This window comes from Podarcis gaigeae (genome assembly GCF_964106915.1).
Source record: "Podarcis gaigeae genome assembly, chromosome: 2".
NCBI classification, from domain to species: Eukaryota; Metazoa; Chordata; class Lepidosauria; order Squamata; family Lacertidae; genus Podarcis; species Podarcis gaigeae.
The window spans coordinates 117,424,464-117,450,019 of NC_139679.1; the positions used below are offsets into that span (position 1 = coordinate 117,424,464).

General features: G+C 45.5%; 1 protein-coding gene and 1 long non-coding RNA gene across 6 annotated transcripts in view; one reads left to right on the top strand and one right to left on the bottom strand.

Annotated features, from left to right (window-relative positions):
• LOC310838313 overlaps positions 1–25,556 on the top strand; it is a 437,762-nt gene that overhangs the window by 143,068 nt on the left and 269,138 nt on the right. The window lies entirely within an intron of this gene.
• On the bottom strand, positions 7,055–18,242 carry LOC310837556 (uncharacterized protein). Of its 5 annotated transcripts, XM_083724333.1 has the most exons (5): positions 17,710–18,242; positions 14,555–14,867; positions 12,908–13,903; positions 10,514–10,613; positions 7,055–8,677 (listed from the first exon to the last, which is right to left on the bottom strand). In XM_083724333.1, exons 3-5 carry the CDS (start codon positions 13,763–13,765, stop codon positions 7,932–7,934), a joined length of 1,704 nt encoding a protein of 567 aa, XP_083580459.1. In that variant the 5' UTR covers positions 13,766–13,903; positions 14,555–14,867; positions 17,710–18,242; the 3' UTR covers positions 7,055–7,931. The 5 variants fall into 5 exon arrangements, with proteins under 5 accessions (XP_083580459.1, XP_083580458.1, XP_083580457.1 ...); XM_083724332.1 differs by lacking the exon at positions 14,555–14,867 and having other exon boundaries at positions 17,671–18,242; XM_083724331.1 differs by lacking the exon at positions 14,555–14,867 and having other exon boundaries at positions 17,665–18,242.

Consider the following 25,556-nt stretch of genomic DNA (forward strand, 5'->3'; position numbering starts at 1 on the left):
GAGCTCACCCCGTCGCGGGGATTCAAACCGCTGACCTTCTGATCGGCAAGTCCTATTCTCTGTGGTTTAACCCACAGCGCCACCCGCGTCCCTTACCTAAAGTTAGAATCAATTAATTGTAAGTTGGCCGGGAACCCGAGGGTCATCTAGTCCAATTCCCTGCAATGCAGGAATTTCAACTAAAGCATCCAAGACAGATGACAATCAACACTTTAAAAAAATCTTTATTATTATGACAGATGGCCATCCAACCTCTGCTTATAAACCTCCCAGGAAGGAAAGTCCATCACTTCCCGAAGGACACTGTTGCACTGTCAAAACAGCTCTAACCGTCAGAAAATTCTTCCTGATGTTTTGTCAGAATACAGTGGTACCTCGCAAGACGAAATTAATTCGTTCTGCGAGTATTTTCGTCTTGTGAATTTTTCGTCTTGCGAAGCACGGATTCCCATAGGAATGCATTGAAAACCAATTAATGTGTTCCTATGGTAAAAAAAAAAAAAGGGACGCAGGTGGCGCTGTGGGTTAAAGCCTCAGCACCTAGGACTTGCCGATCGAAAGGTTGGCGGTTCGAATCCCTGCGGCGGGGTGCGCTTCCGCTGCTCGGTCCCAGCGCCTGCCAACCTAGCAGTTCGAAAGGACCTCCGGGTGCAAGTAGATAAATAGGGACCGCTTACCAGCGGGAAGGTAAACGGCGTTTCCGTGTGCGGCTCTGGCTCGCCAGATGCAGCTTTGTCACGCTGGCCACGTGACCCGGAAGTGTCTCCGGACAGCGCTGGCCCCTGGCCTCTTGAGTGAGATGGGCGCACAACCCCAGAGTCTGTCAAGACTGGCCCGTACGGGCAGGGGTACCTTTACCTTTACCTATGGTCAAAAAAAGTTTGAAAATCACCAAAGTGTACAGAACTGTACATACATTTTCTAATTACAGATAGGTAGCCATGTTGGTCTGCCATAGTCAAAACAAAAAAAATTCCTTCCAGTAGCACCTTAAAGTCCAACTAAGTCAGTTCTTGGTATGAGCTTTCGTGTGCATGCACACTTCTTCAGATACCTGAAGAAGTATCTGAAGAAGTGTGCATGCACACGAAAGCTCATACCAAGAACTAACTTAGTTGGTCTTTAAGGTGCTACTGGAAGGAATTTTATACATTTTCTAAGACTCTGGGAGACAACTCGAAGAAGGTTCCTCTTCCACTCTTTGCTTCTTGCTGAAGAACTTGTCCATGGTCTGCTGCTTCATCCGCCTTTTCAGCACCTCCCTGAAAGGCGACATGACCCTCGTATCAAAAGTGTTCACAAGGTCACATGTCAGGTCCTTGTCAGGGTGGTGCCGCTATGCAAAAGCCTGCACATCTTTCCACTTCTGGCAAATGTCCCTTAGTTCTTCTCCTTCTTCCTCTCGCCGGCCTCTGCAGCAGCAGTCTTCTTGGGCCCCATGGCAGCCCAGCTCCTACCTTCGCAAACCCAAAAAAATAATAATCAGTGCTTCACATCCAAAAAATTCAAAAGCACCAAACCTCCTAGAAAACACCCCAATCCAAACCCCCCCAAAAAAGTTTAACTTACCAAATGGCTGCAAAAGAAGTTTTGGAAAACCTCAAAAAAGGCTACACCAGTCACAACTGCACGTCTTCAAGCAATGCACCCTGGGTATTAACGGTTTTAAGAAAAAGGAAACAAACTTGCAAGACGTTTTTGTCTTGCGAAGCAAACCCATAGGGAAATTCGTCTTGCAAAGCACCTCAAAAAACGAAAAACTCTTTCGTCTTGCGGGTTTTTCGTCTTACGAGGCATTCGTCTTGCGAGGTACCACTGTATCTTTCCTGTAATTTGAATACATTGGTTCAGGTCTTACCCTGCAGAGCAGGAGATCTACGATGGTAGTCATTGCTACTTTTCCTTGACAAAAAAGGCTCCTCTACCCTTTCTGTACCTATTTACTCAGAAAGCAGTCCAGCAGTTTTACTCCAAGGCAAGTGAGTATGGGACTGCAACCTTCAGATTTCATTCTGGTAGCAGAGCAAGGCTGGAAGATTCAGTCAATGCTGAAGGCTTTTCAGGAAATGTTTAGGAAAGGAGAAACGTTGAGGAAAGGAGAGGCCCAAGACTATTTGGTAGTGATTGCAGCCCTGCCATGAAACAGCACACAGGTAGCAGCCCAGAGGAAAAAGAAAGAGATGGGGATACAATCCTATTACAGTGGTACCTCGGGTTAAGTACTTAATTCGTTCTGGAGGTCTGTTCTTAACCTGAAGCACCACTTTAGCTAATGGGGCCTCCTGCTGCCGCTGCATGATTTCTGTTCTCATCCTGAAGCAAAGTTCTCAACCCGAGGTACTATTTCTGGGTTAGTGGAGTCTGTAACCTGAAGCGTATGTAACCTGAAGCGTATGTAACCCGAGGTACCACCGTATTCAGATGTTCACAACAGCAGCAGCAGCAGAATCTACCCCTTCTGAAGCTGTGTTACTGGGGTGGGAGGGGCATTGCTGGAAACTATATATATTAACTAATAAAACTCTTCAAATCTCTCCAGAAAGGTTCAAATGATGCTCATTCCACTTCCACCAAAGACATCCTTCAGATCTCTCACCCCCTGGAAATGTTAACTTTTACTGCCATGCAGGTTATCTTGGGGAGAAGAAAGGGCTCAGGAGTAAACCCTACACAAATCCCGAGCAGCGTCCCTAAGACGGTTAGATGGCACCTTGTAATAATAATAATAATTTATTATTTATACCTCACCCATCTGGCTGGGTTTCCCCAGCCACTCTGGGCAGCTTCCAACAGAACACTAAAATACAATAGAAGAAGAAGAAGAGTTTGGATTTGATATCCCGCCTTTCACTCCCTTTAAGGAGTCTCAAAGCGGCTAACATTCTCCTTTCCCTTCCTCCCCCACAACAAACACTCTGTGAGGTGAGTGGGGCTGAGAGACTTCAGAGAAGTGTGACTGGCCCAAGGTCACCCAGCAGCTGCATGTGGAGGAGCGGAGACGCGAACCCGGTTCCCCAGGATTACGAGACTACCGCTCTTAACCACTACACCACACTGGCTCTATTAAACATTAAAAGCTTCCCTAAACAGGGCTGCCTTCAGATGTCTTCTAAAAGTTTGGTAGTTATTTTTCTCTTTGACATCTGGTGGGAGGGCGTTCCACAGGGCAGGTGCCACTACTGAGAAGGCCCTCTGCCTGGTTCCCTGTAACTTGACTTCTTGCAGCGAGGGAACTGCCAGAAGGCCCTCGGCGCTGGACCTTAGTGTCCGGGCTGAACAATGGAGGTGGAGACGCTCCTTCAGGTATACTGGACCGAGGCCGTTTAGGGCTTTAAAGGTCAGCACCAACACTTTGAATTGTGCTCGGAAACATGTCTTTCTGGCAACTCCTGCAGCCAAGCTGGTGCCAAATGTCTTGCTTTCCTTTGGACCACATCAGTGAGGCTGAGATGGGAGACCTTGTTGTCTGGGCAGCTCAGGAGCTCCAGACACACTACCCCATGGAGGTCACTATCGCAGCAGTTTTAACGTCACCCCCAGAGGCACACTCCATTGTCTCTTGAGACAGGCAGGTGCCAACATGGCATCCATGCACATCTGCTATGGCTGAAGACAGGATGAATGGGTTAGAGAGAGGTGGATTCTGATCCTTCTTCCCCCCCCCCCATCGTGGACAGGATGAGAGGTGGCAAGAGAGGGCAAAAGCCTTAATCTGCTCTGCAAGGTTTACTTCCATGTCAGTATAAACCCTGCTGGATTAAGTTTAAGGTTGGAGAGACCAGCATCCTGTTTTCACAGTTGCCAACTGGAAAGCAGGATGTGAGCGCAGCAGGACTCCCCACATGCGATTCCCAGGAATTTGGGAGTATATACTGTATGGATCTAAATGTGGCAAAAAGGTGTATAAATCAAAGGCTGGATGATGCGGAGCTATACCAAAATTTCGTAGCTGGTGGTGGAGCCTGCTTGCCGTTAAATTTCGGCATAACCCCTATCTACCGCACTCCGTCCTACTTAACATCACTTATGGCCGCGTCTCACCGATATGCCTTCATTAGAGCTAGGTTCAATGTCTTTCCAACGAACGTGCTGAGACATAGATTCACAAAGGGCCAAGTCCCTTCAATGTGTGCTTGTGAAATGAAAACATCTGAATCTCTACATCATGTTATGTTTATCTGCCCTTTGTACAGTTCAGCCCGTGCTAGTATACTAAACCCCATAATCCAGCCTATGGCTGACAAACCAGTAGACCTACAGCTTGCCTGGGTTCTTCCAAGATGTGGATCCTTATATTACCCTACAGGTTGCTAAATTCCTAACAGCCGTCCTCTCGTACAAGAGACGGAACGGAATGTTAGCTGATTATTGATAGTTATAAGAATTTTCTATAATGACATCAGATATTGATTTTAGTGTAGTGACAAAATTTTTTAATCTTAATCTTAATCTTAAACTTTTTATGAATGGCTAATATCCGTCCTTGTGAGTTGTGAACTGTGGTTTGTACGACTCCGCTGTTTTATTTGATTTGTTTTGTTGTGTTGTGTTTCATGATGGGTGTAAAGCCGAACAAACATTTGTTGTTTTTGTTGTTGTACTGTATGGACTCTGACAGTGGAGGGAGAACACAGGCATTGATAGGCACAGACTCCATTCCTCCATGAATTTGTCGAATCTTCTTTTAAAGCCATCCATGTTTGTCGGCCATCTTACAATCATAGAATCAGAATCGTACAGTCCCAAGGGACCCGGAGGGTCATTCAGCCCAGCCCCCTGCAATGCAATATTGTGGGAGCAAATGTGTGAATAAGCTATTTCCTTCCTCTGAAGGCAGCCCTGTTTAGGGACGTTTTTAATGTTTGATCTTTTATGTTTTTAATATCCTGGGGAAGAAATAGAGGCAGTGAGAGATTTTACTTTCTTGGGCTCCATGATCACTGCAGATGGTGACAGCAGTCACAAAATCAAAAGACGCCTGTTTCTTGGGAGAAAAGCAATGACAAACCTAGACAGCATCTTAGAAAGCAGAGACATCACCTTGCCAACAAAGGTCCGTTTAGTTAAAGCTCTGGTTTTCCCAGTAGTGGTGTATGGAAGTGAGAGCTGGACCATAAAGAAGGCTGATCGCCGAAGAATTGATGCTTTTGAATTATGGTGCTGGAGGAGACTCTTGAGTGTCCCATGGACTGCAAGAAGATCACACCTCTCCATTCTGAAGGAAATCAGCCCTGAGTGCTCACTGGAAGGACAGATCCTGAAGCTGAGGCTCCAATACTCCAAACTCCCTGGAAAAGACCCTGATGCTGGGAAAGATGGAGGGCACAAGGAGAAGGGGACGACAGAGGACGAGATGGTTGGACAGTGTTCTTGAAGCTACCAGCATGAGTCTGACCAAACTGCGGGAGGCAGTGAAAGACAGGAGGGCCTGGCGAGCTCTGGTCCATGGGGACACGACTCAACGACTAAACAACAACAATATCCTGTTAGAAGCCACCCAGAGTAGGTGGGGAGGCCCGGCCAAATCTGTGGGGTATAAGTAATAAACTATTATTACTATTATTATTATTATTATTATTATTATTAATCTCTTCGGACTCTTCCGACATTCGGCTTCAATGGATGAACCCGCTGGGCTCTAGTATTACGAGAAGGGAAAAAATAAGTTCTCTCTGTATAGAAACTAACAGAAGCCTTCTGGTACGTTCTAATGTTTAAAAGTTCTCCGGTCTTTTAGAAGGCGGAGACAGCACAGATGTTGTTTTGTGCACTGACTTGTGTTATTTCTGTCCAAGGCCGTTCACTCCTGGGATAAGCTGTATCAATTGTCCGCCGGGAGCATTTTCTCTCTCATTCTTTCACTCTACTCCTCTGTTCTTTTTACATTTTTGCATTTGTGTGGTGTATTTTTATGCAGAAACTGGATTTTGCTCTACACAAGCCAAGATTGTCATGCCAGGGATCTGGTACTGAACGGTAAAAAACCAGTAAACTTGTACTAATGGTTTTTCTGGCCTGCTGTGTTTTTTTTGAATCCCATGTTCCGCTACTCTGCTCCTTTACTGAACAAACAACAGCCGGGGGTATCTCCTGGCCTGGTATACTGTTTCCTGACATTCTCTCCAAACCATGCACACATTTTATGTATAATCATGCCTCTCTCTATCGGCCCTCCGCTCCTTATTTCTGCACTAAAACCCGCAGCCATCTCCTAAATTTTGAATGTGCACGGCATGTTTGAAGATGACGTGAAGATGACCAGGAGGTTCTCAGCAGGGAGGGAGCTGAGGGCTGGCAGTGGGACTTATTGCAAGGATGTGGGCTTTGTGTCCAATAATGCCAATCCTGGACACCAATCCTGGATCAGGTGCATGTGATAGATGTATTGATTAAAAAAACTTTGACTGCAAGCTACAGTGGTGCCTCGCTAGACGAAAAGAATCCATTCCGCGATTCTCTTCATCTAGCGGTTTTTTCGTCTTGCAAAGCAAGCCCATTGACTGCTTAGCGGATTAGCGCTACAGCGGTCTAGCGGCTTCTAGCGATCAGCTGTTAAGCGGCTTATCAGCGGATCAGCTGTTTAGCGGCTTAGGAAAAGGGCGAAAAAAGCGAAAAAAACCCGTGGGGGGGACGCAAGATTTTTTTGTCTTGCGAAGCAACCCCATAGGGAAATTCGTTTTGCGAAGTGCCTCCAAAACGGAAAACCCTTTCGTCTAGCGGGTTTTCCGTCTTGCGAGGCACCACTGTATCCACCTAGAGCAGTGATGGCCAAACTTGGCCCTCCAGCTGTTTTGGGACTACAACTTCCATCATCCCTCGCTAACAGGACCAGTGGTCAGGAACGATGGGAATTGTAGTCCCAAAACATCTGGAGGGCCAAGTTTGGCCATCACTGACCTAGAGGTATGTTCCTCTACCCCACCAAACCTTCATGGTTCAATATTCAGCACAGCATCCTTAAAAGAAGGCGGCGATCAGCAATATGCCTGAACCCATTACAAACATTTCCACAATGAACTGCTTTCCTCTACTCACTCAAAAACAACAACTACCAACCACTCCCAACTTTATTTTGTGTGACAGGTGTTTCTGAGCAGCTCTTCAGAGTCCCTGAGTTTGGATAGAATTGTAACACTGGAAAAAATCAGTAGGGGAGAAAAACCCTGTAAATGGAAAAACAGGCAAGAAGGACTCAGGAGCAGGCCAGCCTCTTCTGCACTGGGATTTCCAACATCAGAAGGTTGTTCTCTTCAGCGTGCGAGTTTGCTGGGTACCACTTTATTTTGTACATGGCACCTGCAGCTTCAGATGCAGCTGGCGAGCTGAAAGCTATTATGTGAAATTCAGTGTTCAGACATCACATGTTTGGCCTCACTCACATTTTGGCTCTTCGCCCCTCAAGCCCCACCCCCACCCCCGAAACAACAACAAACAATTCTCAAAAACTTATTTTCCAGCATCCAAGGGTTTCTTGGTTTTCCCCACCTAGTTATGTTGGCCTTACTCTTCCCTTCCCTTTGCACTTATCAAAGTACAATTAGTGACAGTTTCCCCGACTGATCAGAAACCATTCCATGACATCACAGCAGCTCTGACCTATCAGCCGTTTCTAAGGTCACATCCACACCACCCATTTAAAACTCTCTTACACTGCTTCCTCCAAGGAATCCTGGGAACTGCGGCTTGTTATGGGGTGCTGAGAGTGGTCAGGACACAGCTAACAACTCCCGGCACCGAGCTTCAATTCCAAGCACCCTTAACAAACTACAGTTCCCAGGATTCTTTGAGGGAAGCCGCAGCTGTTCAAGCGGTGTAAGACCACTTTTAACTTGATGGTGTGGCCATGTGTGAAACGGCTGAGGGATGCAAAAAGCTACTTTATGCCCAGAAAGGAGAGCCAACGCAGAGGTTTCTCCAGAAGTCCAGACGCGCTACAAATTCTCTCTCATGTGGACCTTCTTATGTTTCGTAAGAGCTGGCCTCTCCCTGAAGCTCCTCTCGCATATCAAGCATTTGTAGGGTTTTTCTCCTGTGTGGATCCTGAGGTGCGCCATGAGCAACGCCGTGCGGGTGAAGCTTTTCCCGCAAACAGAGCAGGTGTATGGCTTCTCCCCAGTGTGGACCCGCCGGTGCACAATGAGGTTGGAGTGCTGGCTGAAGCCTTTCCCGCAGTCGGAGCAGGTGTACGGCTTCTCCCCGGTGTGGGACCTCACGTGGTCGGTGAGAGCGGAGCTCCGGTGGAAGCTCTTCCCGCACTCCAAGCACTTGTAAGGTTTCTCGCCCAGATGGATCTTCTCGTGCTGGTGGAGCCCTGAGCTCCAAATGAAGCTTTTGTCGCAGTAGGAGCACGAGTAGGCTTTCTCGCCCGTGTGGATCCTCTGGTGACCCAGCAGGCAGGAGCCCTGCGTGAAACTTTTCCCGCAGTCCAGGCACTTGTACGGTTTCTCGCCGGTGTGGATTCTCAGGTGCCTGTTAAGGTGGGAAATCTGATGGAACCGTTTCCCGCATTCGGAGCATTTGTGAGCCTTCAGGCCAGGGGGCGAGTCTTCGTGCTCAGCCACGTCCAAACCGGCACCAAAGTCCCTCCCGCAGTCTCGCAACGGATCCTCTTGCCTCGGGATTTCCTGGGGCAAAACGGCCGAGGCCTCCCTCTCTGGCAGATTATCTGCTGGAAGATCTGCATCAATAAAAAGAAAATAAAACAGAGTCAAATGTGAGAGAGCCAGTGTGGTGTAGTGGTTAAGAGTGGTAGTCTCGTAATCTGGGGAACCGGGTTCGCATCTCCGCTCCTCCACCTGCAGCTGCTGGGTGACCTTGGGCCAGTCACACTTCTCTGAAGTCTCTCAGCCAAACTCACCTAACAGAGTGTTTGTTGTGGGGGAGGAAGGGAAAGGAGAATGTTAGCCGCTTTGAGACTCCTTAAAAAAGGGAGTGAAAGGCAGGATATCAAATCCAAACTCTTCTTCTTCTTCTTCAAATGAAAACATGGGCAGGGTTCGAATTATGAGCAGCAGATTGAAAACAGTGATAAGTGGAATATGAGGAATGGCTGATGAAGATGATGGACTATGCCAAAATGGCAAAATTGACTGGGAAAATCAGAAACCAGGAAGAGAAGAATTTTAAGAAGGAATGGGAAAAAATGATAATGTACTTAAGAGAACACTGTAAACAACTAAAAACTTTGGCAGGGTTTGAGCAATGCTTGTAATGTACGAAAAACCATGGAAAAAATTATTACTGCTTTTTTAAAACAAATTAGAGAAAATAAGATAAGCAGTTGGGGGGAACCATGGAAGGGCAGAGGGAAGTCAAAAGATTCAGGGAATCCTAATGAAGAGGTGAATGATTTGTTAGAATTTAAATTTCTTATGTAAAACTTAATAAAAATATATTTATGGGACCGCCTCTCCTGGTATGCCCCGCAGAGGACCTTAAGGTCCATGAATAACCATAGTTTAGAGGTCCCGGGCCCTAAGGAAGTCAGACTATCCTCCACCAGGGCCAGGGCCTTCTCAGTGATGGCTCCGACCTGGTGGAATGCTCTGCCCCACGAGACCAGGGCCCTGCAGGATTTAGCCTCCTTCCGCCGGGCCTGTAAAACAGAGTTATTCTGCCTGGCCTTTAATTTGAATTCATCCTGATCTTTATTTCCCTTCTCTTCCCTCCCCCTCCCCTTTTATGGAGATTACCCGCTCTGAGACCCCACAGCTAATTCTCCCCTGGCCTCCTCGCTGCCCCAAGTAGGACTAATTCAGCCAGCTAGCCCTGGTGACTATCTAATGTTTATTGGATGGATTTCCCCCAAATTGATTTTTGAACTTTGAATTTTATTGTTATTCATGCTTTTATACTGTATTGTATGCTGCTTCTATGTTGTATTACAATCAAGTGTTTTAAATTTGTTGTTAGCCGCCCTGAGCCCGGTTTTCTGAACCGGGAAGGGCGGGGTATAAATAAATAAAAGAAAGAAAGAAAGAAAATTTAAAAAGAAAACAATGATAAGTGGAAGACATGATAATTGTATTAGATTAAAGTATGTCAAACAAAGCAGCAGGTATAAGACAGGAATAAAACCATCATGAGCGTAAAGGTGGGAAGTCAAAATTTTAGAAAAATTGTACACTGAAATAGAAGTAAATTTGGAAATCAATAAAAAATTACGTCTTAAAAAAATAGAAGAAAAGGAAAAGTTGTGTTTTAGCCAGATAGAGCAACAGGGGCAGACCACACACCCTGTTTCAGGCCAACACCGTCGTGGCAATAAGAGTTTGTGCTGGCTCAGGTGGGCAGTGGGAGCTGCTGCCCTCTCTCTCTTCTTCCTCACATCGCTTTCATATTATTCCTTTTTGCCGCCATAGCAGCCGCAGGAACAGCAGCAGCCAGCGTTCTCACCCCCTGCCTCCTGGCCTGGCTCTGAGAAAGGGTCAAGGCGTGTGGGTCTTCCTTCAGAGCAAGGCATTCTGGGAAAGGTGGCAGCAGCGAGAGCCACTGAGGTGCCACAAACGCTTACCCTGCAAAGAAGCATCTCTGCCGCTCTCTTGCTCGTCCGTTTTGAAGGTGCCTCTTGCTTTGGAAGAATACAGGCAGACCTCCGCCAGAAGCCCAGACACCTGGAACAACACAAAGGGCATAGCCAGGGCAGAATATGGCAGCGCCTCATTTTACGCTCAAATGACTTGTGCGAAACCAAACAGTATACGGCTGAAACTGTGCAACTCAAGGGGACTGGGTGCGAAGAGAGATTTTAAGCTTGGTTCTCAGGTAAGGCCTGCTTGGCACATTGGCTCTGGGATTGCCAGGGATGCTCTCGCAAGATCTCGCGGGAAGTCAAGTTGTCCTGCGAGATCTTGCAAGAGCATCTCCAGCACTCCCAGAGCTGGTATGCTGAGAGGGCCTTGCCTGGCAAGCAAGGCTGAGAGTTTAAGAGGTCTTTTCGCACCAGTAACCCCAAGTAGACCTGGTGCAAAAAAGACCTTTTCAGCTCTCAGTCTTGCTTTCTGGGCAACACCTGTCCTGTTAGGAGCGCAGTGGCTTTGAGAGCGTTGTGGGTGCTCTCTGTTTCCCTCATTACACCAGCTGTGTATAGAAATATTTTCTGTATTTTCATGTACACACATAGCTCTTGGAACCGAACGCCTGAGGAAGATAAGGTACAGTGGTGCCCCGCAAGACGAATGCCTCGCAAGACAGAAAACCCGCTAGATGAAAGGGTTTTCCGTTTTGGAGGTGCTTCGCAAAACGAATTTCCTATGGGCTTGCTTCGCAAGACGAAAATGTCTTGCGAGTTCCTGCGGGGCTTTTTCCCTCCCCCCCCCTTTTCCCAAGCCGCTAATCAGCTGATCCGCTAAGCCCGCTAATAGTGCTAATCCGCTAAGCGGCTTGCTTCGCAAGACGAAAAAACCGCAAGACGAAGAGACTCGCGGAACGGATTCTTTTCGTCTTGCGAGGCACCACTGTATTGCCATAATCACAAATGGATAACAGCAATGCATTAACCATGGGGTCTACCTTCAGCTGGTCTGAAATAGGCCAGTGACATAGGTAACTGGGGTTGGCATATACAATCCCTTCTTGGTTTGCTAGTTTCAGCTGTTCATGGACTAGGATAGCTTGGCCTCAGGAATCCACCCCCCTCACTTCATTCTTTATTGGTTTATAAACAATACATCCAATCCGCTTGCAACACCAAAACACAAAACTATATGAAGTAGCCCACCACCAATACCAAACAGGACAAAATATCTTGAAAAGAAAACGATAAAAGTAAATTTCTTCTCCGCCTGATGACTTCCGCCCTCCTCTGCGTGGTTCTTTTAGCTCCTTGTTAACTGCATCTGTTTTTCAATAAGCTTAAACAATATTACATGTTGTTTATATTCCTTTTAACTTGAGTTATTACAAGAGTTAATCAAAGCATATTAAAGATTTGATGTGGGGACAATGTTCTTTTAGATATAGTCTGTAGATGTTCCATTCTTTTTTAAACTTTTGGGTCGATCGGTCCCTGACCTTTTTTGTCATAATCACTAATTCTATGTACTCAAACACTTTAACCTGCCACTCCTCTTTAGTTGGCAAATACAACCCCTCCCCTTAGTTTGCTAGTTTCAGCTGTTTGTGGACTAGGATAGCTTGGCCTCAGGAATCCGCACTCTCTCAATATCCACATGGCTGGATTGGTTAAAACTGTGGCACATGCGCCCACAAGAGGTATTGCTTCCAGATTTCGTCGCTCATGCATGCGCAGACGTTCAAAATGATATCACGCGCATGCGCAGATGCGGCAAATCGCAACCCACGCACGCGCAGATGCGGGTTGCGTTCGCTTCAGGATACGAACAGGGCTCCAGAATGGATCCCGTTCGCGTCCAGAGGTACCACTGTACTAGCAGTGGAGTCACAACACTTCCCAGAGCTACGGAACTCCTTGCCGCAAGGGCTGTGTAGGTTTAGAGCACACTTCCTCCTCAAAGGATCCTGGGAACTGTTGCTTGAAGCTCTGTGAGTGGCAAATAATTCCCAGCACTAACTGCAGTTCCCATGATTCTTTGTGGAGGGGGCAGGTGGATGTGCTGTGAATGTGCGTACACGGCAAAGGAAGATCCTTTGGCAAGGCATTTAGCAACTGGCAAAGAGGGGTTAGCAGGAGAAAATGATCTGATTCCTTCCCTGCTGATTATACCCAACTCTGCCTCCGTCCGCCACCATTTATTTCTGAGATCTATCCCAGAAATCTCCAGGCCCATCAACTGAGGCCTGGGATTAGAAGATTTGAAAAATCCTAGTCTAGGTAACACACAATTTCGGTTTGGAGCAGAAGGGAAGTCCGGGCAGGGAAAATGAGAAGAAGAGGGGACATTGGGGGGGATGGAGAGGCAGAGCAGAGGGGAAAGCTGATCCATACCACTTTCTCCATATGTTGCAAAGGCAACAGCGCCCCCAAACCCTTCTCTCCTGCTCCAAGAGGCTGGGGGACTTCGCCGCCTGCCTCCAGGGGCTCCTCTTCCTGCCTCAGCATGAAGTCCTCTGCCAGGGCCACCGCCTGGGCACAGGTCTCTGGGTCGCGATCCTTCACCCAGCTCTGCACTTCCGGCGGCAGGACGGCCAGGAACTGCTCCAGGATCAGGAGCTCCAGGATCTGCTCCTTGGTGCGCCTCTCGGGCTTCAGCCACTGGTAGCACAGGAACCAGAGGCGGTTGCAGACCTCGCGGGGGCCCTCGGCCTCCCGGTAGCCAAAGTGCCGGAACCGCCGGCGGCACTTCTCCGTGTCGGCGGCCTCTTCATCCAGGGACGCCTTCTCCTTGACTTTCCCGCAGGCTGCCTCACCGTCGGCTAGCGGCCCGCCAGCCAGCACTTGAACGTCTCTGCCAGGGCCAGGCCACGGCTGGACCACCCGCTCTCCTCCGAGTCGGTCGCCAGGTTGACCTGACCCCTGGAAAGAAGAGGGCGAAGCTTCGGCATGGCCCCAGGGGGAGGGCGCGCCACCCCAGATTGTGTGAAAGGGCCGCGGCTCCCTTGGGAAGTGCTGCCACTGAGGCTCCCACTGCTGTGCCAAACCTTCGTCGGCTTCCTCTTTGATGTGCGGGGACGTCATTCTCTGGGGAAGTTCGGTTGGGATCCTGGGAGACGTTTCACTTTTCCCCTCCAATTCTTCCTCCGGTTTGGGGCTCAGGAGTCCACACTGCAACATTTCCTCCCCTGGCTGTAGCCCGGCTTGGAACCGGGGAACCAGATCTCCCAGAATCCCTTGCTCGGCAGCCATTTTTCTAGGGCCAAGGCTTTACTCCAATTCGCCTCTCTCTCACACACGAACAAGAAGCTTTGCGGGGAGTTTCTTCTTTCTAAGTTTACTTGGCTTCTTGTCCCAGGCTAGCCCCAGCAGCAGAATCCACAAGGGTCTCTGAAAAATATAATTGAGGGGTTCATTTATTTCTGAGCCAGTAACAATAGAGGTTGGTTCAACAATAGAGGTTGGTTCTTAAAAAATAAAAACATACACAAGAATGACGGAGAGCACATAAAACTCAGAACCTTTGGGGGTAATTTTATTTTGATTCTAGACATCCCAGTTTCTCATTCTCCCAGACCTTGCCTCACTTTCAAGTCTATTTCTTCAGGGTCATAAGGGACAGAAATTTGGTGTGTCCCCGCACCCCCACCCTCAGAAATGAAAGCTGAAATACTAAATTCTGCCACCGATAGGAATTTCCGGGCTCATGCAGAATACCATATGGAAAGTCAATACAGCAAACATTTACTGTACATCTCCCCCTCATTTTTTAAAAAAATTCTTTTATGTTTGCAAAATTCCCAAATATTTCATATTTCAGGCACAGAACGAGGAAGAAATCAGGAGTTTCATTACTTTTCGAGAAAAGCTAGATATTATCATGCTCTGTTTCTGAACCATACCATTAGCACCCTGGGCCAGACTTAAATACATTTGTTAAATATCATAATATCAAAATTTTCAGACAGTCTTTTAGGGCATAAATTATTTCATTTTATACTTTATATTATTTTATATTTTATTTTATTTAAAACAAATTACCTGAACAAAGAAAGCTATCATGTTAACAGGAAGAGTGCTAGCCATGTGCATCTTTTAAACATTATTTAGATGGAGGTGCATTTAATTGTATGAAACACCACTACAATTGGAGGTAGCATTGTTCAGACAGGTGACTGGAGCTCCTGCCCCTTTAAGACTTGTATAGCAGAATGAATTTCATCCACAAACTACACCTGTGGGCATGCCCTCTGTTATAAGAGACAAAAGGGAAAGAGGTTGGGAAACAGTAGCAGAACAGAATAATGGGATTTGTTTTCGTGGGTGTTGCAGACGCCTGGATGAGAATGCTATCCTTTCTCTAGGGACAGATGTCCCAAAGAGGATGATTCAACTATTTATGTACGCAGCAACAGCAGCCAGAATCCTATATGTGCAGAAATGGAAGGAAGGGGGAGTTCCAACCAAGGAAGAATGGATCTTAAATGGATCTCCAGCTCTACAATCAAGCAGAGGGCCTTCTCGGTAGTGGCACCTGCCCTGTGGAACGCCCTCTGATCAGATGTCAAGGAAATAAACAACTACCTGACTTTTAGAAGTTTTTTATGTTTGATGTTTTGTCGTGTTTTTAATCTGTTGGGAGCCGCCCAGAGTGGCTGGGGAAACCCAGCTGGAGGGGTGGGGTATTGTTTATTATTATCATTATCATCATTATTAATTTTCTATGATTCCTCATGAATTTATCATGGTATGTGTTGCTGTTTTTAAACATGCCACTTGGAGAACTTGGTAAGAAGCAACTAATAAATCATAGAATCACCACAGAATCATAGAGATAGAAGGGACCTCTTGGATCATCTAGTCTAACCCCCTGCAAAGCAGGAACATGCAGCTGTCCCATACAGGGACTGAACCTGCAGCCTTGGCATTATCAGCAGCACACTCTAAGCAACTGGTCCTCCTGGAAATAATAATAATAATAATAATAATAATAATAATAATAATAATAATAATGTCACAAGCAAAGCACTAGAGTATATCAAACAGTACAAGGATACAGGAGACACAAACAGAAAAATAAGATCTAAAAGAACTATGGTATATCACATAGTGAGATAGAACATAGGGACGAACAGAATCAGTACTACAGGTCTACCTAGATCAGTGCTGACTACACTGACTTGCAGCTGCTCTCCAGGGTTTCAAAATGGGAACCTAGAATTGCCACCAGAGATTGATTGAGCCAGGGATTTTCTGTCACGGTTCATGGCCTTTCCTGATCCCAGGCCATGAAATTGTAGCAGAGTAAAAAAAGCAGAGCACGGACACAGGTGGCGCTGTGGGTTAAACCACAGAGCCTAGGGCTTGCCGAAGGTCGGCAGTTCGAATCCCTGCGACAGGGTGAGCTCCTATTGCTCGGTCCCTGCTCCTGCCCACCTAGCAGTTCGAAAGCACATCAAAGTGCAAGTAGATAAATAGGTACTGCTTCGGTGGGAAGGTAAACTTGGCCAATAAAGCGAGATGAGCACCGCAACCCCAGAGTCGGTCACGAAATGGTCAGGGGTCCCTTTACCTTTACCTTAACCTAAAAAAGCAGAGCAGATTCCAAAACAGCGCGTGGTTTCAAAAAACGACTCAGATGCAGCCAACTTCATTAGCAAAATTTACTACGGCAAATTCACATAACCAGATCCAGATCCCTGGATAGCAGAAAAACTCTTTAAAATCCAGTTGCAGTTTAACAGTAAAAATGGAAACCTTAAACTTATGTACAATGCACTCAATGAGAGAAACAAACTGAAGAGAAGAGATAGACGGAACGAACGGAAGCGAGAAACCAGCCATTCCCAGCCTGTAAATTAATAATAGGCAGTTGAAAACATCTTGGCCTTGAGAAACGTGTTAAGGTTCACAGCCAAAATAGCACCTGCGTGCTTCTTAGCAGAATGGAAATTTGCAAACCAGCTAGAAACCTCCAGCTTGTGCCACGTGCAGAGAACATACCAGAAACTTCTGCTTGAATCAATAGACGAGAAATGGTTTCTATACTTTATATAAATGGCTTCTATTTGAATCAATAAACTATCAATGTTTCCGTACTTCAGAAGCGCTATACCTGACATCTTCTGTATGCATAGCCAATACTCTGCCACTGAGCTAGGGTCCCCTTCAAGAGAAAACAAGATTCTAGTCCTCATGGGCAGCTGTTTAAACAGGACTCCTTGTGGGGAATGAGACCAGAGTGGTCTACAGAGACAGGTAGTGGCTCTCTTCAAAAGGCATCAAGAAACATATGTGTGTTCCAGATCCAATTTAGCACCCCAAAAATGTTTGCCTTCATTTCCCTTTTAAAGGTGCAGGAGCCCTCTCCCACGTCACCTGCCCACCTTTGGCACAGATTTCACACCCGTCCGGAAACATAAAACTTAAATCCCAACAGAGCGCACGAATATCACAATCCTATCCAGGTTTTCTCAGGAGCAAACCCCGTCATTTCCAACAGGGCTTGCTCCCAGGTGTGTATAGGATTCTTGCAGTCTAGGATTCTCATCCCCAAAGGGCATGTGTCATTTGCTGCTATTAATAAAATTAATTCTAAGTCAACATATCAGGTGGCCGGCCTCAAAGCATGAAAACACAGCCAGTTCAATGGAAACGGCATAAAATGGTATATATTGTGGAATGAGTCCTTTTTTTAAAATAAATTTTTTTATTGCATTTTCAATTTACAAGATCAGAAATATAGAGACTTAGAAAAGAAAAAAAGAAAAAGAATGAGTCCTAAAGAACAGAGAATCCTGGCGATATATATATATATAAAACAAAAGGGGTGTGTGGAAACAATAGCAATCAAACGGAGGAGTTTTTAATCCCACATTTCCCCGCAGCAGTTATGGTGTGGCTTAAAAGCACAGGAAAATATTTGCGCATTTTAAAGCAACTAGGTAAATTCCCAGGAGGTTGCAGTGAGAGCCTTGAGAGATCCTAATTCATTTTGTAACGCTTGGATTGCAAAGAGCAGATCAATTTAATTATTATTATTATTATTATTTTAAAAGGTGGCATAATCCTACGAATGGGCCAGTGCAAATTTTATCCTTGGAATTTATTTGTTGCAACTGAAAGGTCCTATTCCAGCCTTTCAAACTCACCCCCACCTCAGGTCTGCAGCAAGGAAAACACAACAATAGCTCCACAGCACAAGCTTAGCTAGGAGCTGGAGGAGGAAGGGACTTTGCAGTATTTACAGTCCCCCCCCCCTTTTCAAATTTCTTGGCTTCTCTGGGAATCGGTGCTCTGTGGTTTTAACCCTTTTAAAGGGCCACCCTTGGAAGCAAAAAGGAGAGAAATGGTGATGAGCAGCAGCGGCTGATGTCCATCGGGAATGATAGGACGGAGGGCAGGGAGCCCGGCAGTAGGTGGCGCCAGAGAGCCGATGATCAGCAGAGCCGATCAATTCTAGTTGAGCCACCCATCTTCTTCCCTGCCCGGTTTTGCAAACGCAACGCTGGGGAAGAGGAGGAGGTTGACTGGCAGAGCATCCCCTGGAATGGCTTTAAAGCAGGGGTCAGCAACCTTTTTCAGCCTTGGGCCGGTCCACCATCCCTCAGACCATGTAGGGGGCCGGACTATATTTTTTTGGGGGGGGAGAACGAATTCCTATGCCCCACAAATAACCCAGAGATGCATTTTAAATAAAAGCACACATTCTACTCATGTAAAAGCACACTGATTCCCAGACCTTCCACGGGCCAGATTGAGAAGGCAAATGGGCCGCATCCAGCCCATGGTCCTTAGGTTGCCTACCCCTGCTTTAAAGGAAGGAGATCGCTGGCCAGGGGCTGGCTGAGGGCAGGCTGAGGTTGGTGCTGGGTTGCCGTAATGGGCCAGCCTCCATTGTGGGGCATCTGAGCAGAACTGCAGATTACTGTGTCAGAGTCAGCGAGGAGTTCATAGAATTATTGAAGTGAAGGGTTGGAAGGAGATCCGACGGTCATCTAGTCCAACCCCCTGCAACACAGGGATCTCAACTAAAGCACCCATGGGTCAGTCCTTAGCGCATTCACAAGTGGGGCTGGGAATGCTCCCCAACTCTCACCCTGGAGAGGAGCTGCCAGTCAGTGCCTGTAGACAATGCTGAAGACACAGAGGTGGGAAGCGCAGTGGCAGGAATTCCTAAAGGCAGTGGAGTGCCCTCGCTTTGAGTTGGCCGCCTCGCCACGTTTAGATCCCGCGCTGTTGCGAGATACAAAGTTGTTTCCGGCCCTGAGGGAAGATGTGGCAGAGACTGGTCAGTCCCTTCGAGGAGAGGCTGAAAGGAAGCCACCGGAAGACGTCCACCAAGCATAAGTTGATGATGAGAAGGTCAAGGAAGAAACCCCCGGAGAGGAACCTTCCAGTAGAGAGACATAGCAGTGATGCTTCCGGCAGCTCCGCTACCAGGAGGCCAAGGGCCCCCGAGGGGTTTGCAGGCGGCTCTGGGATCTTTGCCACCGATGGCTGAAGCCGGAAAGGCGGACCAAGGAGCAAATCGTGAAGCTTCTGGGGGTTTTTTGGGTTTTTTTCAGATGGAAAAAAGTATTTATTTTTATATACTTTATTTACATTTTTTTTGGGGGGGGGTGAGAGAATCCCATACTTTTTCTAACTGCAAAGTCCATGGTAAATCCGGCAGTGGGAGATGTCTGTGGTGCCCTCTTTCGTTTATGCCCTTTCGGTTCATAGTTAATCCGGCCTCTCTCTCTGCGCTCCACAGACCCCCTATTTCTGGATGAGCACCAAGTGGCCAGCGACAGACCTGGATTATGGTGAGAGCCACTTCTCTCTTTTTTTTAAAAAAAGATATTTATTAAAGTTTCAAAGATTATATAAAAACAAAACAATACAATACAAGCAAAAAACAAAAACAAGTATAATTTCAGTCCCTTATTTTCTTGTAACTTACTTCCCCGACTTCCTCATACCTCCCCTTTCTGTATTCCAATTTCTAATTATTAATTCAGCAAATCCTCTCCCTTATTTTTCATTTAATTTTTAGCCTTTCTTTTCTTTTTACTTAACCATTACAGCTGTAAACCACTTTATTTCTAAACCAACGTCATTCTAACATTCATTAATTTTGCAATGTTTCTTAAGATAGTCCTTAAATTTCTTCCAATCTTCTTCCACCGTCTCTCTTCCCTGGTCTCGGATTCTGCCAGTCATTTCTGCCAGTTCCAGCAAATCGTGAAGCTTCTGATCCTGGAGCAGTTCTTTATGGTCCTTCCCCAGGAGATGGGGAGCTGGGTCAGGGAAGGCAGGCCTGAGACCTGTGCCCAGGTGGTGGCCCTGGCAGAGGATTTCTTGCAGAAGCGGCCTGAGAGACTGGAAGGGCAAGAGAGAGGTGTAAATCAGTAATCCCAAGAAGAGTAGATAGGCGTAACTCAATAATCCCAAAGTCTCCCGGCATCAGGGATGTGTTTGAGGTTGTTGTTAAGTTGTGGGTGAACATATCAGATGACACAGCGATTCTTCAAACAGCTCTTGTTTATTCACAGGCCAGGACAGAACAGAACTGAAGGGTTCAGCCAGCCTGCTTATATAGAGCTCCAGTACAACGTAACTGTAATAACTTTCTGAAACTATCCAATCACTGAACATCACTTTCAATCCCTTATTTGCATATGTGGACCTGAGTGAAAACTATCTACAGTATCCCCCTACTGGCCCAGGGTGAGAGCTTCAGTACATAACAGATGTGATTTAGGATAAGGGAAGGGGCCATAGCTGAGTCGCAGAGCATCTGAGTTGGTTGCAGAAGGCCCCATCTCTAGGTAGGACTCAAGGTTGGGTAAAGAAGCCCTGTCAGAAATCCTGTTCAGCTGCTGGAAGTCAGTGTGGACAATACTGAGTTGCATAATATAATAATAATAATAATAATAATAATAATAATAATAATAATAATAATAATAATAATTTATTTACATGCCACCCAACTGACTGGGTTGCCCCAGCCACTCTGGGCAGCTTCCAGCAAATCAAAACATCAAACACAGTAAATTCAGCAACCAGGTTGCTCATCGGAGCAAGATGGTTTGAGCATATTACACCCATCCTGGTCCGACTGCACTGGCAACCGATTAGTTTCTGAGCTCAATTCAAAGTGCTGGTTTTGACCTATATAAAGCCTTAAACATCTCAGGACCGCAGTACCTCAAGGACCGCCTCTTTCCATATGAACCTACCCGGACCCTGAGATCATCTTCCGAGGCCCTCCTTTGTCTGCCACCTCCTTGAGAGGTCCGGAGGATGGCAACACGAGAACAGGGCCTTCTCTGCAGTGGCTCCCTGTCTGTGGAATTCTCTCCTCCCAGGGAAGTTCGCCTGGCACCTTCATTAAACACCTTTATGCGTCTGGCAAAAACGTTCCTTTTTTACCAGGCCTTTGGTTGACCTGATCAACATCCTATATACCAGGGGTCTGCAACCCGCGGCTCCGGAGCCGCATGTGGCTCTTTTACACCTTTGCCGCGGCTCCGGGGCGGATACTAGCGAGGGGAGGAGGCGCATTGTGCACCCTGACACTCCCCACTGTGACGGGCGCTGTACTGGCTGTGATGTCGCATGGGGGCGGTGCGTGCGTTAGTCACGCACTGTCCCGACGTCACCTTCCCACCCGCTGTCAGATCGCGGCTCTGGAGATATATTTGTTTTAAATGTCGCAATGGTTTTGCGGCTCCCAGTTTTTTTTCTTCTTCGGAAATGGGTCCAAGTGGCTCTTTTTGTCTTAAAGGTTGCAGACCCCTGCTATATACCCTTTTAAAATGTGGCTGTTTTCGGGGGGCCACTAGGGGGCGCATTGGAAGATGGCCGACAATACCATCTCTCCGACCCACACGGGGTAATTAAGAGGCTGTTATGGGAGTAGGCAGCCTCCCTTGTTGCCCCAAGGAAATGGGGAACACTGCCCTTGCCTGCTGTGCCCATAAATCACCCCCTAATTCGAAAGAAGGGGGTGAGGGCCCTAGGCAGAATGCCCCTGTGTGGACCTTGGCTCTCCTGGACGCTGTCTCTGATCGCACACTAGTTGCAGCAATTTGGAATAATTAATTACAAAAGAAGCAAATGCACATATTTCAAGTGAAGAAGGGGAGTGAAATCTGCTAAATTAAGTGACCTCTGCAAGAGAAGACGACGGGCTGGAGAAACAGGAATATTTTACGATGAAGATACACCAAAGGCGGGGTATGTTGACAACGGGGCTGCATGTGGGGGAAAAACCTTTTTTACTTTCCTTCTATGTGATTTACAAGAACCCCTCCTCATTAGAACTGTCGGTTGAACTGACCCAAGCAGGATGATTAAGGTCTGTGTGGAGATAAACTTTAACCAAAAGTATGCTTTGTGGAGACCGAGAAGCAATAAGAGCTTTTGGGAATGGCACAGCAATTCGGAGTCGCCATCTTGCTAAAGGATTTATAGCCGGGAGGAAGAACGGATTTGTTTTCAGACTGCATTCCTAGTGAATCTCCTCAGAGGTTTCGAGAAAGGAGGCAGATTGGTGAAGATTAATGACGCTAAGACTGTTTTGATGTATGGAAGTGATGTTATATGGAAAACGTCTGGATATGGCTACTGGATAAAAAATAATAATATCCACGCAGGATTACAAACTGTTCTAATCAGCTTGCAGAGACTATCAGAGGTCACAAAGAGAAAGGAAAAATATATGAAAATAACAACGAGATGTGGAAAAATAATAAGAATGGACTAGATAGTACTGTGAACATCATAAGGTTAGATTTGTGGACATTAAAACAGCAGTAAGAAGCAAGAAGTTGATTGGATCCCTTCGGAACTTGGAATATGGGTACCCCCAACAAAAATTTAAAATTTGGCTGTGTAATTTGGAATTTATGTAATTTGGTTTGATTTGATGTGATTGGTCGGTTAATAAAAAATTATTCTTAAAAAAATAAATAAAATGTGGCTGTTTCCGGGGGGCGTGTTATTGGGTTATGCCTACGGAATCTCCAGGTAGGGTTGGGAGAGATTCCCTCCATGAAACGCCTGTCAGAGTAGACATTACAGTTCCCAGTGTTTCCTCTCTGTGTTTTTTCTTCTCCTGGTCCATCCACTGTGAAACAGATGACAAGACTCACAGGGCTCACCTCTTCCCATAGGGAGATGTGTAAGCGATGTGGCTGGAAAGAATCCAACTGGAACAGCTTTCCTCAACATTTTATGGCCTTGCCAATAATTTCTCCCATGGAGCTGGGAAAAGTACAGGAGTTTATTAAAAAAACAAAAACACAACCACAAATGTGTCACTGAGATGCTGTTAATCTCGCCCATTCAAATCTCCTTTATTTTATTACTCTAATCTAATCTTTGTTACAGCTTTCTGGCAAGATTACATTTTATGAGCATATATGTAACTTAACATTGGTATTTCTATGGTTGTTAAACACCGTCAAGGTTGGCGGTCAGAGGTCAGTACTACCCAATCTGTTAAACTTTGCAGAGTAGAACAGTTTAACAGCTTGAAGTGTCTGCCTTAATTTAGAGTACATGGGGATCTGGAAGCTTTTCTGAGAATCAGCCTAAGAAACCCAAGCTTCTAGCCCTCATAATTGCAGAAAGACCTTGAAAACGTAATATGATCTTACTATATCATAAAGTTGTAATGCTGTCATCATGCTGTCATTTGCAATGCCCCCAACAGGTGGCCATGATAACTCCTGTGTGGTGACAAAATAGCAGGTAGGCAAGTAAGAGCAGGTGGAGTAGGTGGCCCAGGTGACCCTTTCAAAGGAGGGAGGGAGGTGCTTCAGAGTGTGATATGGCAAACTGAAGTGCCTTCCTTTCTCCATTAAAAACACCACTGGATCAATGTTTAAAGGAGAGGGATGCTTTAAAAGGGGTTGAAGGCAGAGTGGATTTTATTTAAATCAAATTGATTTAAATCACGATTTAAATCACTAGTCAGTAAGACTTGATTTAATTCATTTTTTTACAGGACTCATTCTTTCTGGTATAATCTTAATATTTACAATCAGATGAAGGTTTCATTTTTGGAAAAATAAATTTTCAGGGTAGTTTTTACAGTTATATCAAAAATTACTGATTTGTTTATACTGTTAGGAAAACATTGACAGATATTTATGAAATTATTGTGAGGTTTAATAAGTTAGCTGTTTGTATTTGGACAACTTTTCTGTTGCACTTTATTGGAAGGAGAAAAACAACAATTTCCTTAATAACAATTTAAACAATTTATTTAACTAAAACAACAACATGATAGCATACGTATCCATGTTTCTTAACTGATGTGGTTAAACAATTTAAAAAACCCCAAAAACTTAGGCTGAATTTTAGCACACATGAAAAACGTAAAAGAAATCCTTATTTCCTGATGAATAGCCTTTGGATTACAATGTAACTTAAATAGAAAACTATCTTTAGAAATATTTTTCCTCCAAATGCATTTTATTTTAAAAATCCAATTAAAATAAATCTGATTTAAATTTAAAAATCTGATTTTATTTTTTTAAATCACTGATTTTTATCCACCCTGGTTGAGGGGGAGGTGTGGTGGGAGGGGAACAAGAGGTTTGGGCAGACTGTGATGGGGGAGAAAAGGGTGAGGCCAAAGAAGGATAGAACTTTCTTTATGTATGCCACAACAGCAGCAAGAATACATTGCAAAGTACTGGAAGACACAAGACTTACCCACCCTGGAAGAATGGCAGATGAAGGTGATGGACTATATGGGATTGGCAGAAATGACTGGCAGAATCCGAGACCAGGGAAAAGAGTCGGCGGAAGAAGATTGGAAGAAATTTAAAGACTATTTACAGAAATATTGTAAAATTAATGAATGTTAGAATGAGGTTGGATAGAAATTAAGTGGTTTCCAGCTGTAATGCTTTAAGAGAACATAAAAAAAAGGTTTAGAAATAGGTTAAAACTTAATGGTAAGGATTTGCTGAACTAACAATCTGAATTGGAATACAAAAAAGGGAGGTATGAGGAGGTCCGGGAAATAAGTTAAAGGAAAATAAGTAATGGAAATTCTGTGTGTTTTTAATTATTTTTATTTTTGTATTTTTGTTATTTTTTTCTTTTTATTTTCATTGTATTATTATTGAAAATTCTAATAAATATTTCATGGAAAAAAAGATAAGGGTGAGGCACAAAGGAAGGGCATTGGTCAGGTATAAGGGGTGGTTCTTCTCATCGTTAACTCTCAGCTGTCCTGTCTGCGCCTCACCTGCAGCAGGAGTGGGGATGAGGTTCTTCCAATTTCAGTTCCCTTCGGTTCTTGGTTTTCCCACTCTTAAATCTGGTTTTCTACATTTTTGCAGCAATCCAGGGGTCAGCAAACTTTTTCAGCAGGGGGCCATTCCACTGTCCCTTAGACCTTGTGGGGGGCCAAGCTATATTTTGGAAAAAATAATAATAATGAACGAATTCCTATGCCCCACAAATAACCCAGAGATGCATTTTAAAGAAAAGCACAAATTCTACTCATGTAAAAACACCAAGCAGGCCCCACAAATAACCCAGAGATGCATTTTGAATAAACACATTCTACTCATGTAAAAACACGCTGATTCCCGGACCGTCCGCGGGCCGGATTTAGAAGGCGATTGGGCCGGATCCGACCCACAGACCTCAGGTTGCCTACCCCTGCTTCAAACCTCCTTTTCAGAAACCCTCACAGGAATTTTGCAGCATTTTAGTGTAATATATAAAAAAATATAAAATAATTGTCCAGTAGCACCTTAGAGACCAACTAAGTTTGTTCTTGGTATAAGATTTTGTGTGCATGCAGACTTCTTCAGATACCAACCTTTTAGTGTGGATTTCTCCGAATCAGCACATTTTTGTGTGTGCTGTTTTGACTAACACGAACATCATTTCAAGCGATTTCCCACAGTATAATGCATTTTTGTATGCTACTTTCACTAATACATTCAATTTACATATAGGTAAAGGTAAAGGGACACCTAACCATTAGGTCCACTCGTGATCGACTCTGGGGTTGCAGTGCTCATCTCGC